At 44.0% G+C, this 15685-nt stretch overlaps 4 protein-coding genes across 4 annotated transcripts; 2 read left to right on the top strand and 2 right to left on the bottom strand.

The window, feature by feature from the left end:
- Positions 1-344: 344 nt before the first annotated feature.
- On the bottom strand, positions 345-1398 carry LOC6624124 (probable chitinase 10). The gene is made up of 3 exons (XM_002048293.4): positions 1347-1398; positions 1201-1283; positions 345-1142 (listed from the first exon to the last, which is right to left on the bottom strand). The coding sequence occupies exons 2-3, from the start codon at positions 1279-1281 to the stop codon at positions 492-494; spliced, it is 732 nt and encodes a 243-aa protein (XP_002048329.3). The 5' UTR covers positions 1282-1283; positions 1347-1398; the 3' UTR covers positions 345-491.
- Positions 1399-2317: 919 nt separating this feature from the next.
- LOC6624178 (uncharacterized) lies at positions 2318-5060 on the bottom strand. The gene is made up of 4 exons (XM_070207895.1): positions 4972-5060; positions 4386-4892; positions 3143-3201; positions 2318-3077 (listed from the first exon to the last, which is right to left on the bottom strand). Exons 1-4 carry the CDS (start codon positions 4976-4978, stop codon positions 2376-2378), a joined length of 1275 nt encoding a protein of 424 aa, XP_070063996.1. The 5' UTR covers positions 4979-5060; the 3' UTR covers positions 2318-2375.
- Positions 5061-6329: 1269 nt separating this feature from the next.
- On the top strand, positions 6330-7326 carry LOC26531070 (integumentary mucin A.1). Its single transcript, XM_015176199.3, has 2 exons — positions 6330-6390; positions 6470-7326. Exons 1-2 carry the CDS (start codon positions 6384-6386, stop codon positions 7261-7263), a joined length of 801 nt encoding a protein of 266 aa, XP_015031685.1. The 5' UTR covers positions 6330-6383; the 3' UTR covers positions 7264-7326.
- Positions 7327-7649: 323 nt separating this feature from the next.
- LOC6623115 (fibrillin-1) lies at positions 7650-15327 on the top strand. Its single transcript, XM_032435305.2, has 11 exons — positions 7650-7702; positions 7787-8052; positions 8128-10026; positions 10092-10256; positions 10328-10507; positions 10576-10743; positions 10804-10992; positions 11056-11226; positions 11293-11481; positions 11542-12291; positions 12793-15327. Exons 1-11 carry the CDS (start codon positions 7696-7698, stop codon positions 15283-15285), a joined length of 6477 nt encoding a protein of 2158 aa, XP_032291196.1. The 5' UTR covers positions 7650-7695; the 3' UTR covers positions 15286-15327.
- The last annotated feature ends 358 nt before the right edge of the window (positions 15328-15685 follow it).

Below are 15685 nucleotides of genomic sequence, written 5' to 3'. Positions count from 1 at the left end.
CAGATGTATTTATCGAAAAGTGAAGTTGAAACCGATTGGATGGTTAACAATAAAGTTGTAAAAATCCGTTTGGAGCTTCTCAAAACACCGTCTGAGCATATATTGAATAAGGTAATTCCAATTACCGAATCGGTTTGCTACCTCTATGGTTTGGGTTGTGATTTGATCAGCTGTCAGTTCGTCAGTGAGGACAAACTGCGACTGTTCGAACGTCTATACGCTATAGCTGGATTGGTAGGATTGTTAGAAAAATAAGATTAATTTGTGATATGTTTGTCTAAGCACTCAAATATGACAAATGCCGAACAAACTATATTGCATAGAGGTCATTGAAAGGCGCAATCGAAAGTTAGTCTGATTTAATTGCGTAGAAAATAAAATGAATTGATTTGATTGATCAATAAAGTGATTACGATTTGATGACCAAATACTTGGTAGATTTACAATAGAAACAATTTTCTCGATATGTCTGCAAAGGCGATAAAAGGATCCTACTTCGTACAGCCCATGTTGGTTGAGCCACAAGACTGTGTATTGCGATTCCAGTACAAGCCGGAGGGACATGTGAGCACAGATGGAGTTGGGCCGCAGTAGATAAACTTTTGGCAATCTCCAGGATATGGCAGATATGGCATATTACCGGAATTTTTGCAGAGATATTCCGGGTCATAAGGTGTGTCCGGTTGCGTTGTTGGCTGGGATGTTGGCGGCGCCGTAACAGCAGTTGGCACCACAGGAGCAGGCGAGCTACCTGGTGGCAAGGTTGCAGGGTATTCAGTACAGCCCGCAAATTGTGGCAGATCGCAGCGCTCATGGTGCTCATTCCAATGATAGTTGTTGGGACAGCGTAGAGTACGCGTCTCATAATAGCGGGTGCAATCTCCCGGATATGCGCTATACCGAACAGCCTGACTATTGTCTGGAAAATCTGTAGTTCCGCAGTTGGAGTACTGCTTGTAGTCACAGCGATAGGTTAGCTGGCTCCAATAATAGTTATCAGGACACTGATTCAGATAAGCGAGGCCTTTCATGCAGGTGTAGTACTTGCGGCAGTCGTTGGGATAGGCAAACATCACGATATGATTGGGATCATCGTAGGCTGGACACTGGCCGAGTTGATGAGGCGGTTCAGTCGGTATTTGCTGTTTATTAGATGTTGTTATTCAAAGTTTCTGCAAACCAATTCACGCCTCGACTTACCGATCCATTGTCAATACCGTTGCCATAGTTAGCCGATACTAATGCCAACCCCAGCAAGCAAATGAGGATCGTGAATTTCATCGCTTCAAAACAAATTTAATACTCAACTCCTGTTTTTCTTGCTGTTTCGATTTATGAACACTTACTGTTGATTGTACCAGCAGAGTCCAGAGAAAGTACTCAATGCTCTTAATTTCTACACACGCTTTTTATATGATCGCTTATCAATTTTATCGCTCATATCTTTAATTCTTGATCAGCGTAAGGAATGCGCGGCTATTAAGAATTAATATTGGTAAATATTAAAATACCAAAGAAATCAATGTGCCAAGTGCTATCCAAATATGAGTCTTGATTTAATATTTATGTTGTAGGTGAAGGCCACTTAAAAGGTCAATATCAGCTATAGACAAATGCAAAAAGTACATGCTATTTATATGCCTAGATATAATCCTATATTGTTTTAGATATTGTTATTGCCCTTGTGTCAAGTATTGTTAATAACAAATTGTGAAATTATATAAAGCCAAGCAACAGCTTTGCCAAGCTGCCAGTTTGACTGCGTGCGACAAAAGTGAGTAAGTCATAAAATAACTTTAAAGCAATATGCATTCTTGCCATTTATACATTTGCAGTGTTATATCAAATATGGTTAATTTTTGCACTGTCTGCTCTGAACAGCTGCTCGACATCACAAACTCTTCCATCGGCTGCCATAACTCATATGCCCTACCCAGGCGATTGTAATCGCTACTACGAGACGCGAACTCTCAGCTGTCCTGCTAATTCCTACTGGAGTGAGCAATTGCAGCGATGCGAAACTATGGAATTGACTAAGTGTCCAATATCTGCTCGCACCTCCAATCCACAGGAAAATCATCATGATGATAGCCTCGCTGCGTTATGCGCTGCTCAAAAGGGTGTTTTTATACCCTACCCCGGTGATTGCACTCGCTTCATTCAGTGTGACTATCTGCCCTTCGTGAAGACTTGTCCTCAGCACTTGTTTTGGAATTCCAGGCTGCTCACTTGCGATAAAATATGTGTGTAGTTTTTTCTATTCACAATCCCGAGATAAATATCGGTATACAAAGAATATAAAACCAATTGCGATCTGTTCATTGCTAAAGCCTGTGTGTTTTTGATTTTATTAAGTTTATTGCTGATCTAAAGACTTAGTTACTCTTGCAGATGCCGAGCCTGCAATTGGAGCTCTGTCTGTCAAATCCATAACCATCGGCGCATTTGCCCTCGAAGACTTGGGCCTGTATGCAAACATAAAACTTGGTACAGTCGCTGTGACTGAAGTAGGCATTGGCATTGGCGGGATTTTGGCAGTCCGGCTTGGAGTCTGTGACACAGCTATGGCTCAAATCCTTAATACACGCTGCACTCTCTGCGCTGTACGCCTCACCATAGGGGCAGCTGCGCTTTATCAGCTTTTTGTTAGTGCATCCATAGTATTCATTGCAGGTCTCGGCCGCATATGTGTTATAGTTGGATTCGCACAGTTTCTCTGGGGTGGCGCATTTGGCCAGTGCCGGCGATACGCATTCGTGTTCGGAGCGTGAATAGTGTTTGCCCTGTGGACAGGCCACATAGACGGGCTCCATTTCGGTCAAACAGATCCAGAAGTGTGAACAATCCACTGATGGTATTTTTTCTCCTCCTCTTAATTCTGTGCAGAACGTAGTTGCAATGTCCTTGTCACTGGGAGTAGTTGGAGTGCAGGCAGAATCGCTGCAGCCCTTCAAGATGGGATCAAAACAAGTACCCTGCATGCAGCTACGCACCTCTGGCACTTCATAGGCGCACACAATGAACTGGTCATTCTTGTCTGGATAAGGCAACAAATCATATTGAATGCCCTTGCATTGCTGAAGGGCAAACCAAACACTTAACTGATATAACTGTTGCTCAAGGGTTCAAGCTATTCGCTTACCTCTTTCAGACTCTGGGCTCTGGCTCCCAAAACGACCAACAAACCCACAAGTGCCAGTGCTATAAATTAAATATATCATTGAAGCAAATAAACTGTTCACCCATCTAAACTTCACTTACTAAACGCTTTCATTTCGTCTCTGTCCACAAATAATTTCGACTGCCTTTGTGGGCCAAAATCCGAAGACTTTTATACGGTTTCAAACAAAGATGACAACCAGCATCATTTTTTAATTACGATTGTTCTGGATGTAATTGCTTTGTTATGATTTGTTGGAAATATATCTTATATGGGTAAATGCTTTTGTATCTTTTCACCTATTACCTCGTTGATTATTTTTTGAAAGCTTTTGACTAAGAAGAACAAAACAAAAAATGTCTCTGCTGCATGGCGAACACTTAATACTCTTGCAGAAATACAAATAAAGCGAAGGCAATTATATAATTAATACAATTAATTATCATAAATTCATTTTTTCACTATATAATACAAGTATTTGATGTTAACTAAGTTCAGGCAAAAAGGAAAATGACTTAGTCCAGTTTCGAAAGGCACTTTTTACCTGACAGACGGACAATAATACTCTGACAGACTGTCAATATACTCTTTGTGAGGAAAAAAAAAAATTAGCAAATTTTTCTGAGTAATTCGAAAGAAAGCCTTATCGTTGAGTTGTTGCATTTTATCGAAAGCCTTATCATTGAGTTGTTGCTTTTTAACATCGACTTTAATTTCAAGGGCTGTTGCTTTGTTTGTATAACATTTATTTACCTTTTGTGCTGTCTGTTTATTTCATTATTGTTTTTATTCCTAATTTCAAGTTAACGTTTGTTGGAATTTAGTTTTTTTTTTCTCGTGTGGCAACACAATGAATTACTTGCTGCACTTCTTATCAAATCTTTGCGTAACTAAATGGTTAGCAACAGATAACGATAGCAATACGTCACAGACATTAAACAGTAGGGCTGCAGGCGCATTGTTTTGGTTGACTGAGGTCCTCAATAGAAGAAAGTAATATATTTATCATATTTGCTTCGGTAAGCTGTTTATAGTTAAAGTTGAACGGCTTGCAAAGCCTTTCTTTACGCAGCAAAATTATCATTTTACTAGAAAGCTAATCAACAATTGTTTTCGATTGTTGTCCCGTTGAAAAAATCTTTGGTTTGGTTGCACTTTTGATATTATTGAACAATATATTTTGCAATTTTAACAAAACTGCCACGGTTCACGGATAAATTCTAAAATTTGCATTCGTAGTCGCATCTCTGAAGTGGTTGGTTCCAGAATAGGCCTGGTGGACAGCTCATTTGAATTCCAATATTATAAACGCACTGAATGTACTTGGTGCAATCAGATTCATCGGGCACAAATTGATTTCCCGTGGAGCAATCAGATTCCGGTGATTCAGGGACAGGCGGATCGCTTTCGCAATAATCTGAGCCCCAGTTGCAAACGTCTAGCGAGGGATCCCAGTAGAGTCCGTTGGGGCATGTTTTTAGTATTCCTATACCATATGCGCACAAGTAGAATTGATCACAATTTGGCGCTGGCAGAAATTGGACACCATCATCACAAAGAACAGGTGGTTCGAATGTGGTATCTATTTCAGTTGTTGCAGATGTTGGTGTCTCGGTTGTGTCCGTTTCGGCAGTTGTTGTCTCAATAGTTGAAATTTCCAATGTGGTTGACTCATCAATTGGCAGAGCAAAAGCGGTTATCGCATAGCAAAGTACTATTCCAATTAAGCTCACTAATTTGTGGGATACGAAACAAAATCTCCAGTACTTATTGATGATTTAGGTTGGGTAATTTTTCGGTTTCTAATTTACCTTTCATGTTTACGGTTTGTTCCTATTGGTCTGCCTGCTCGTGTAGGTATGAGTGGAATAATACTGAACTATCGGACCTTATATACTTAGCAATATAATCCCTCTTTCTTGTGGGACTTACAACAATCAGTCGACTTAAACGTGTTTACAGCCGTCAATAGACGGAAATAGATAAGCGCGATTTGTTTTATTTATGACATTATTTCACTTCCCAACAAGATCATGGCTACGCTGAATGAGCTATCAATCAATTTCAATTATATATTTCAAATCAATTTCAAATTATTTAATATATAGGCATCTTATCATTAGCTAGATTTTTGTTCTGTCCGCCCATAGGACCTGCACATTGCAATCAAAATATAGACAGACAGGCGAGTATTGTAAGATTTGTGCTTAAAATTGTATAATTAACAATTTGAAATTTAAATTTGCCCGTACTATCTTTAAGTCCACATTTTTGCTTTGAAAACATCGAACAAAAAGTTTAAACTCTGCCCAAAAAAAGTTTGAATCGTATTTTTTACAGATGAAGCTTGGATCCTGCGAAAATGTGTAAAGCATAAAGATTCTTGGAAATGAATTTGAACTCAAAACTTCAACCTCAAAATCTTTGATACCCATTTCCACCAAAGAGAAATGGATTTTCTGAAAAGTGTGAAACAGCCATCAAATAAATTTGAACAAAGGCCTTTGAAAATCAAAATTTCAGCTTCCTGTCACCCAGAACAAACTGTTTTATATATAGAGACGTGTAGATAGATAGTTACAAAGTCAAAGCTGATTGGGAATTTATATATTTTGTCCTCGTAAGTTATTGAACCCTCTGTAAACGTGTAAAATGTAAGCAATAAAATATAATATTTCATCTCTATCTCATCTAATTACAGGTTTAATAAAATTAAACGATGTTATTGAGCTACTTCCAAAATACCAACAACTTCTCAATTCTACTCCCAATTTTAATGAATGCTGCTAAAAAACTAAGAAATTGTCACCAGACACGTTGCCTACTTTTAGGCAGTATTAAAAGAAAATAATAAATATTTCATACAAATGACTTACTCTTCAATGTGGACACAATTAAATATATTTAGTAACAATTTCAATTTTGCTTAAGAAAAGTAAATCTAATATATGATAATATAAGTATTCCCGGCCATGGTTCAAGTATATCGATTTGCTGTTTACAACCCTCACTTGATTCTGGCCAATAACAATGTCAATTTGATTGAAATATGTAACTTTATGCAAATCGTGTTCACATTGAGATAAGATAAATGCTTAAGTGCCATGTTATATACTAATTAGATATTGATAAGGTGACCATAGGCGATGCATTTTCAATCGGTATAAATATAAAGGGAACAGCATGCACTTACTCTAGTACAGATACCTGATCCCAGAACAAGATGAAATGTGAGTTTTGTAAAAAGTGAAGTGTTCTTAATTACCTCAGCCCAAGCACTATATCAAGGGAAATGTGTATTTGTTTCAGTGGTCTCCTGGATATTTATAGCGTTGCAGCTGCTGCTCCTGACGACAGCGCTCAATGCAAGACGATGCGTTAAGCCAAGTCCAGCAACAACGACGCCCACAGCACCGTCTTCCACTCAACCAACCACCACTCAATCGACACCCACTGACAGCGGCTCAACTGGGACGCGGAGTACCTTAACAACCGCATTACCCACTGACGCATCACCGACTACAAGTGATCCTACCTTGTCAACCGAGGACCCGGGCACACCAACAGAGCTGCCGCAGACTCCAACAGATGTTGGACCCACCGAAGTACCAAAAACTTCTACACAGGGCACACCAACAGATTTAACGCAGACTCCAACAGATGTTGGACCCACCGAAGTACCAAAAACTTCCACACAGGGCACACCAACAGATTTAACGCAGACTCCAACAGATGTTGGACCCACCGAAGTACCAAGAACTTCAACCCAAAGCACACCAACAGAGCTGCCACAGACTCCAACAGATATTGGACCCACCGAAGTACCAAGAACTTCAACCCAAAGCACAGCAACAGATGAAACAGATACGGCAGAGACAACAACCAAAGCAACAACATTGTCTACCCTCTTGACGCCAACAACTACGGAGATCTATGTGGATGCCAACTCCATGTGCAAAATGCATCCCGGTGTGGAGTACCTGCCCCATCCCTATGACTGCCATCAGTTTATACAATGTGATGGGGACCGGGGCTTTATTAAAACATGCGGCGATCTCTACTGGGACTCTAAAAATTTAACTTGCGATCGTGAATGCGCCTAATAGTAATATATCACGAAAAAATGTATATACATATGCAAATATATCTAGAACGAAAATTCTAAATGTGCTTTTAAATATTTTCGGAGCAGGAGTATTGCCATTCCATGGTTCCATAATGAACTTCATTCATAAGCAATTAAGTACTGATTATATTGATATGAGAGGTGTGGCTGAGCAGAGTCTACGACAATATAGATTTGTTGTCTTCCCGGAATTGATGCAAAATTCTTGAACTCAATTAAAAAATACTTCATGGGCGCATGTTTAACAGAAACTACAATACTGATAAGGTATGCGCTGATCGATCGATGCTGATAAACAGAAATCAATGTTAACTGCGATCTCTTAATATGTGTATATAAAGGGTCTGAAATTTTGGTAATTGGGCGGAGTACAATCATAGCAATAGACGTGGAATATTAGTGCATAGAAATGAAAGGTCAGCAAAGGACACCAATTGTCTCTCGCATAGAGTTGACAAAAGTTAAGCATTTGTTCAACTTTTTCTAACTCTTCCCAATAGTTACTCTGCTTGCTGTGGTTACATTGACCGCAGTGGCATCCCTTGCCGGCGCTGCTGATCCTGAATGCGTTTACCGCAAGCTACGTGGACTGTCACCACATTGGCCAAATCCCAGCAGCTGTTCCAGCTATTATCGTTGTTCCACCAAGAATACTGTGCGCTCCATAAACTGCCCCACCGGCAAGGAGTATAATTCGAAAACTGGCAAATGCTCAACAGCAGGACGTGGTCTATGCAAACTGAGCCTGGCCGCGCCCCTGGCGGATGTAAGTCGGCGCCCCTAGTTAATTCCGGTGATTCACTGTTCCTATATTTTGTATTATTTATTCATAAACATCTAGGCCGCCAATATTTGTGCCGACGAGGTGAATGGCGCCTATTTGTTGAAGACTGGCTATTGCAAGGACTTCTATATCTGTGATCAGCAGCTGGCGTATGCCCAGGCATGCGATGCTGGCAGCTACTTTGATATCCAGACAAATGGTTGCGTTCCAGACCCAGACGCGGAGTGCTGGCAAAATAAGTGCGTGGACAAAGAAAATGGTGAGTTTTTGCCCAGCAACACATCCTGCGCCAGCTATTACGTCTGCCGGGATCAGGAGGCGACGCTGCAATCCTGCGCCAGTGGCACCTACTTTGACACCACCCTGTTGGCCTGCGTCGTTGATGAGAATAACTCGCAATGCTGGGAGAACTTCTGCATTGGCAAGCCCGATGGCTCTGCGGTGGCTGATGAGGACGACTGCACTATCTTCTATATGTGCTCAGGGCAAAAGGCAACCGCTCAAGAGTGTCCAACTGGCAGCTACTTCGATGTATCGGGTCCGCACTGCATACCCGGCACATGCCCCGACAAAAATAGCACAACAACCACTACCCTGGCTCCACCCTCAGAGTGTGACTGCGCCGATGGCTCCAGTCATGGAGAGCTAGTTCCCAATCCGGACAACTGCCGTTTATATTTTAAATGTTTAAATGGTGAACTGGTGCCCGGAGATTGCCAACGAGGCAACTATTTTGATCCTGAGATCAGAGTATGCGTGATAGACAGCAATAACTGCTGCCCCGACAGCTCAACTTCGGACTGTGTGGATGGCGATGTGACTGACAATGCAGAGAATTGCAATCAGTATTATGAGTGCGAAAATGGCAACTGGCAGTCAAAGACCTGTCCAAGCGGATCCTATTTCGATATTGATCTTTCCACTTGCGTAATAGATGTGGACAATGTGTGTCCACAATGCGATACTGGCAGCGATTCTGACTCTGGCTCTGGCTCCGGCTCTGGCTCAGACTCTGGCTCCGGCTCTGGCTCCGGCTCAGGTAACGACACCGTCATCGTTACACCATCTGTGCCCGGTCGAGAGACTCCTATTGTTGTGGGTGGTGAGTGCAAGGATATCAAGGCAGCTGTTGCTGCAGACAACTGTTGGAGCTATGTTGCCTGCATCAGTGGCATCTGGAAGAAGGAATCCTGCATTGGTGGCTTCTATTTTGATGCCTCCGTGGGCATTTGTCGCACGGATGACAACAATCTATGCCCCGAGAACAAGCTGTTGCAGCCGAATTCGCGCAGCAAGCGTGCAGCAGACAGTGACTGCACTTGCCCCAATGGCATGGCTGAGGGCAGCATGGTTGCGCATCCAACCGACTGCGACAAGTATCAACTGTGTCATGATGGCGAACTGATCGACGGCACCTGCGGTCAGGGCAATATATTCAGCAATAGTGAGGGCGCCTGTGTACCTGACACTGATGCCACCTGCTGGATATGTCGCAACAGGCCGAACGGCTATCAGATGATCGACCCTGCTGATTGTACCTCCTACGTGACCTGCTCTGATGGATTGGCTGTGCCTGCCACTTGCCCAACCGGCGAGTGGTTTGATGGCAGTGCCTGCAGAATCGATGTCACTGGACAGTGCATAAATCCCTGCAGTTGTGGATCCGGTAATGTGGCACATCCCATCTGCTCCAAATACTATCATTGCACCGACGGAGTGCCACAAGTGGTTGATTGCGCTGTGGGCGAAGGTTTCGATTCAGCGACTGGCAAATGCTCCAGCAAAGTCTCGTGCAGTGCTAATCTGTGCGCCACAGCTGACAATAACGCCGCCTTCCCTGTCGCCGACGATGACACAAAGTTCTACTTGTGTCTTGACAATGTCGCCACAATTCGTTCCTGCCCTGCGGACGCGATATTTGACCCAACCTTGTTGATTTGTCTGGCCCAGCCTAGTGTAAGTGGAATATTACACTCTATCTGGATATGGATAAGTTTAAGAAAACTCTTTATGAATTGCAGAGCTCCTGTGATCAATCGGTATGCACGAAAAACACACTGAACCAGGCTTACCCGTCGCTAACTTGTGATAACAGCACGTTCTGTCTCTGCGAAAGCGATGGCGCCTACTTGCAGAACTGCCCATCTGGTTATACGTTCGATGAAACGCTAGAAATATGCACATTTGTAAGTACTCGATTCGAAGAGCGTACGGAGTGTAGAAGTCTTTACGCTACTATTATATGATAACATTTCAGACGGGTCCTTGCGATCCTCTAGCGTGTCAGGGCAAAGATGAATACTCCGTTTCGGTAAACTATGATGATCCGGATAGTTTTTGTGTATGCCGCGTCAACCAACCCATACCCGTACCCTGCCCGATTGGATATAGCTTCAATGGGACACTACTCCTGTGCGTGCTAGCACCACAGCCAGATGTAGGTTGATTGCTTGATAATAATTTAAATACTTACGATCTTCCATGCTAATACTCCGAAAATTATAGCCCAGATGCTGTCGCAACTATTGTGTTGGTAAGACAGATGGTGACACATTCCCAGCCCTTAATTCAGAAACTGGATTCTGTTACTGCTTATCAGAGGTGCCCACGTTTAGTGAATGCCCGCCCGGTAAAACATACGATGACTCTTTAGGCATTTGCTTGGACTCAGCTGTAAATACTCTTCTTCCCATCTCTGCTTTCCGAAAGTTATTTGCTTTATATGTTCCGCAGGCGGATAACTCATGCATCTGCAATGAGTGCGACTCCACAACGTGTGCTGATAATATAATACCGAATATAGTTTTCCCAGCTAAAAGTACCGTAGATGGCTTCTGCACCTGTAAGGACTTCTGCGCTGAATATACCCTTTGTCCTACTGGCAAGGAATTCGACACAGAACTACTGATTTGCTTGGAGACGGTAAGCGTGTGTGCTTGAGCCTTCCGTATATTGATAATGAATATTAATTCATTTGAAATTTAGGGTCCAGAAGTCTGTGATGCGACACAGTGTGATACTCTTGCCGAAAATCAGCCATATGAAGCAAGCAATGGCACTTTGGGCTTCTGTTACTGTCAGGGAGGAATACCGAATTACAGTCTTTGCCCTGATGGTAAGGTGTTTGATGCTGTCCTGGAAATATGCCTGGAATCAGTAAGTCACTTAATTCTACTCTAATCCAATACAATTAATCATATGTATATCGGGTATCTTCAACAGAATTGCTTATCAAGCCAATATTGTGACTCGGATAAGTGTTCATGCCTTCAGGAATATGACACGTTCCCCTCATCGAACGAAGAGGACGACACAAGCTTTTGTGTATGTATTAACGGCACGGCAATCTATAGGAACTGCGATAACGGAAAAGTTTACAATGCCACCGAAGGAATCTGCGAACTAATTGAGGTGGGTTTAATTCGAGTTGATGTAATCTTTGTGGATACTTAATGAGTGTATTAATGACAGGCACCTAGCACCGTTTGTACCAAAGGAAAATGTGCAAAACTGGCTGATCACTCCACCTACGCTGCTCTGAACACAATTTCAGGCTTTTGCCTGTGTATCGAAGGCATCGCCATCTTTGAGTCCTGTCCAGTGGGCAAGGAATACAATGCCACATTGGAATTATGCCTGGAACCAGATACCAAAACCAATCTAAAAATGGCTTGTGATGCCTCTCAGTGCAACAACCTCGCTGAATTAACCACTTTTGCAGCCAGGGATTCGGTTAATGGTTTCTGTACATGCCAGGCTGTAGGCGTTGCCACCTATCAGAGCTGTGGTGAATTCCACATCTTTGATCAGACCTTTAACGTTTGTGTGGTCGATGCCTGCGATCCGGCGCTCTGCAGAACTCGTAACAAATTTGACACATTCGCAGCAAGGAATACGACCAAGGGCTTCTGCTCCTGTGATATAGTGCCCACATATTATCATTGCTCCGCTGGACACATCTTTGATGTTAACACGGGCGTCTGTGTGGATGAAGTGACGGCCACTGTTGCTGCCTGTGATCCTCGTGATTGCTTGAATCGTGCACAATTCGAGGCATTTGCAGCGAAGAATACTTCCGAAGGATTTTGCTCGTGCGATGGAAAGGCGGAAGTTGTCACATATCACAAATGCACAGACGGTAAACTCTTTGATCGCAACTTGAACATGTGCCTGATCAAGGAACATGGCATACGGAAAAGATCTGTGGAGCCGGAGGAAAAAGTAAGATCACTCTCATTCCTTAAAAAATTCTTCCAGAAGCTTGCATAAGCTAACCATTAAAAAATGCGACCCTACACGAATGACTTGAACCCATGTAGAGCTTAGACGATGTCTTAAATTACACACATATATAATTACTTTTGTTATTTAAGAGTTACTATATATTATGAGAAATTCCGCTTGATCCAAATTTTATACCTATCCAAATATATATACATATATGTTTATTTACCCGAGCTGAACTTTTATTTCGGTCTTTTATTTAGTTGGCTTCTAATTGTAGATGGCAGTCAAGGGGTAAAAGAAAGGACTTTGGCTATCAGCCCCTTAGTTCCACACTTTCAAATATCAACGGACTTTCGACCTTAAGTTTTCATACTCAGTTTTTGTCCGCTTCTTGGGAATTCGAACACTAATCCTCGGGATCTGCGGTTAGCTGGAATTAATAGCTCCAATTTAATTAAGCTCCAATAAAATTAAATGTCAACCATTTCATTGCAGTTCGTCTGCGAGGTGAATATGAAGCGTTCCGTGCCAGCGAACTGTTCCCAATACGAGATTTGCCTTGACGGAAATTGGCGCAGACGCACTTGCTCCGAGGCGCGTTATTACAATCCTGAGCAACAGCTTTGCTTGGAGCCGCGTGATGACATGGTCTGCAGCTATGCGCGAGTGCCGGGCTTGCCGCCCTGCGGCCCGAGCACCGAATCCGAGACGATACCGACCACAGATGACAAGGGCAACTGTCTGCAATATTTTCGCTGTGCGGCAGGCAAATGGCGGCTGCGCAGCTGCCCCAGGCGCCACTACTATGCAGCGCACTTAAACACGTGTCTGCCCATGCCGGAATTTGAGGGCGAGGATTTTTGCGGCTGGTTCAATCGTAGCGAGACCAAAGTGAAAGTTGAGTGCCAGCATCTGACAGTGCGTCCCTATCCAAATGGCTGTGATAAGTTTTTGATGTGCATGGAAAACTCCTGGTGGATTCAGCAGTGTCCGCTGGGCATGTACTTCAGCCGTGTGGCCAACTACTGCCTGCCAAACGATGCCAATCAGTGCCGCCTGAACGTTAGTCAAGTGGAATCCACTGGCTGCTTGCATGGACAAAAACGCGCCTTGGCCACCAGCTGCCACTTATACGAACAGTGCGTCAATGGGCGATGGATTGGCAAGTCGTGTGGCCAATCTGATCAGTTCGAGCCCTTGCTCGGCTGTGTGGCCAACGACGGCAGCTGCCAGGGCAGCGGCTTGCGCCGATCCTGCCAGCAAGGCGAGCTGCGTGCTTTGCCCCTGCCCGATATTAATTGCACCCAGTTCTTTTACCACTGCGATGCAGACGAGTGGCATCTGGGCAGCTGTTTGCGTGGCCAGAGCTACGCTCGGCAGCTAAACAAATGCCAGCCTTTGGCGAAATGCCAAGCTCAGACCACGAGCAGCAGCAGCAGCAGCTGCGTGGGTCAGCCCGATGGCCAGAGTGTTGCGCATGCGGAGGACTGCACGCGTTTCTATCTGTGCCTGCAGGAGCAGCCCGCCTTGTTGCAAAGCTGCGCCTCCGGCAGCTTTTTCGATGCCAGCCTGGGCTACTGTCGACCCAACGATGGCAGCTGTCAGCAAATTGAATCGCTGTGCGTTAATAATACGTCTGGCGGCCTGATAGCGCATGCTCACAACTGCCGCGCCTATTATAATTGCTCCAGCCACACTCCTAATGCCAACTCCAGCTCCAGCTCCGGTCATAATGCCGTCCAGTTGCTATATTGTCCGACGGGTGAGTACTTTAACAAGCAGCTGGCGCAATGCCGCCCGGATCAGGGTCAGTGTCTACAGAAATCTCTGCCAGATTCGCTGGCGAGCCTAGATCTATGCAAGAAGACGGCTCATGGCACCCGGCTGCCTCACCAGCTTTACTGCAACCAGTACTACGCCTGTGTGCATGGACTCGCCATTCTGGCTGAGTGTGAGTCCAAAATGCGCTTCAATGCAACTGTGGGACGCTGCGAGCCTGAGCCGAGTTCCGAGTCGGATGTGCGCGCCACGCAGCTCTGTCAGCGTGGTAAGCTAGATGAAAGTGGAAACAATAGTGCTCTCTTCAGCTGCGACAGTCTGCAGGATGGCAGCTACGTGGCCGACTATAGGAACTGTACCAGGTACTATATTTGCGCGGGGGGTGTGCCCCTTGTTCAACGCTGCGGCGCAGGTGCCTACTTTGATGCGGAGCAGTTGCTGTGCACCCCAGACGACGGCTCCTGTCCTTATGTAATCACTGAGGGGAATCAGAATGCGACCAATACAAGTCTGGGCAGCGATCATGAGCCACCAAATCCAGTACTGTGCGAGGGCAAACATGGACACCTACTGCCGGACTTAGCTAATTGCAACAACTTTTACATTTGCGTCTCAAACAAAATGCGCTGCGAGCGCTGCTACGCGGGCTACTTCTTCAACGCCACACTGCAGCAGTGCCAGTCCTTCGAGCTGACCACTGACGAGGAGCTTGATGGACAGGCGAAAAATCCAGAGCTGAAGACGGAGCTCATGGAATCTAAATTGGCTGATTCACAGCCGGCAGAAAAATGCAGCGATGCGCCCACCGACTTCGCCAATCTCTGCGAGGTGATCGGCGAGGGCGCCTCCATAGCCGAACCGGGCGACTGTCGGCGTTACATCAGCTGCGACGAGGACGAGCCCATATCGCAGCGTTGCCGCAATGGCGAAAGCTATGACAGCCTGCTGGGCATCTGCCGGCAGAATGACGGCACTTGCCTCATGGAGAACGGCGAGCGTGTGGGCGTCTGCAATGGCAGGCATGGCCAGCTAGCACGGGACACACAGAACTGCCGCGGCTACTTTGTGTGCCTGCATGGCCAGAAAATCGAGGCTGAGTGCGAGGCAGGGCAATTCTTCAGCAAGGCAACAAGCACTTGCGAATTAGATATTCTTCAGCAGTGCAGCAACAATTCTAACGAGTTGGGAAAATCAAAGTCCGAAGAGTAACCACTGGGCTAGTTCTCTTATCAAACCAACTAAATATCCTACTATAATTCGGATTTATATATCTATGCTTATATTTATGGTGTTGGGTTAAATAAAATGATCTATGGTTGAACAGCTTGTTTTTTTACAAGTGCAATGTGGAAAAGAAACGATATTTTCTTTAAAAAAAAAAAAACATTCTGCAGGTATACAGATATAAAAACATCTATAAACTAATCGAAATATATATATTCATTAGATAAAAACTTCACTAAATGTGTGAAGACAAAATTATGTCAAGAAATATATAACAGGAATATGTTGTCTTAACTTTCTTTTTCAATTTTATAGAAATTTATGTATATATTTATATTTGTAAGAGTATATGAACTTACCCCGAAATCACATAAAAATGCAGAAT

The sequence above is a fragment of the Drosophila virilis genome, chromosome 3 (genome assembly GCF_030788295.1).
Source record: "Drosophila virilis strain 15010-1051.87 chromosome 3, Dvir_AGI_RSII-ME, whole genome shotgun sequence".
Lineage (NCBI taxonomy): Eukaryota > Metazoa > Arthropoda > Insecta > Diptera > Drosophilidae > Drosophila > Drosophila virilis.
The sequence above is the reverse complement of the archived record's forward strand: the minus strand, read 5'-3'. Positions and strand labels throughout refer to the sequence as shown.

Excerpts from the sequence above, each read along its gene's own strand:
- LOC6623115 (XM_032435305.2), top strand. Across the intron at positions 8,053-8,127 it reads TGGCCGCGCCCCTGGCGGAT|GCCGCCAATATTTGTGCCGA; the intron begins GTAAGTCGGCGC and ends ATAAACATCTAG. Across the intron at positions 10,257-10,327 it reads CGCTAGAAATATGCACATTT|ACGGGTCCTTGCGATCCTCT; the intron begins GTAAGTACTCGA and ends ATAACATTTCAG.
- LOC6624124 (XM_002048293.4), bottom strand. The coding sequence starts at position 1,281 with ATGAAATTCACGATCCTCATTTGCTTGCTGGGGTTGGCATTAGTATCG. Across the intron at positions 1,143-1,200 it reads ACGGTATTGACAATGGATCG|CAAATACCGACTGAACCGCC; the intron begins GTAAGTCGAGGC and ends TCTAATAAACAG.
- LOC6624178 (XM_070207895.1), bottom strand. Across the intron at positions 3,202-4,385 it reads ATGCGACTACGAATGCAAAT|CACTGGCACTTGTGGGTTTG; the intron begins TTTAGAATTTAT and ends TTTAATTTATAG. Across the intron at positions 3,078-3,142 it reads GAGCCCAGAGTCTGAAAGAG|CAATGCAAGGGCATTCAATA; the intron begins GTAAGCGAATAG and ends TTTGCCCTTCAG.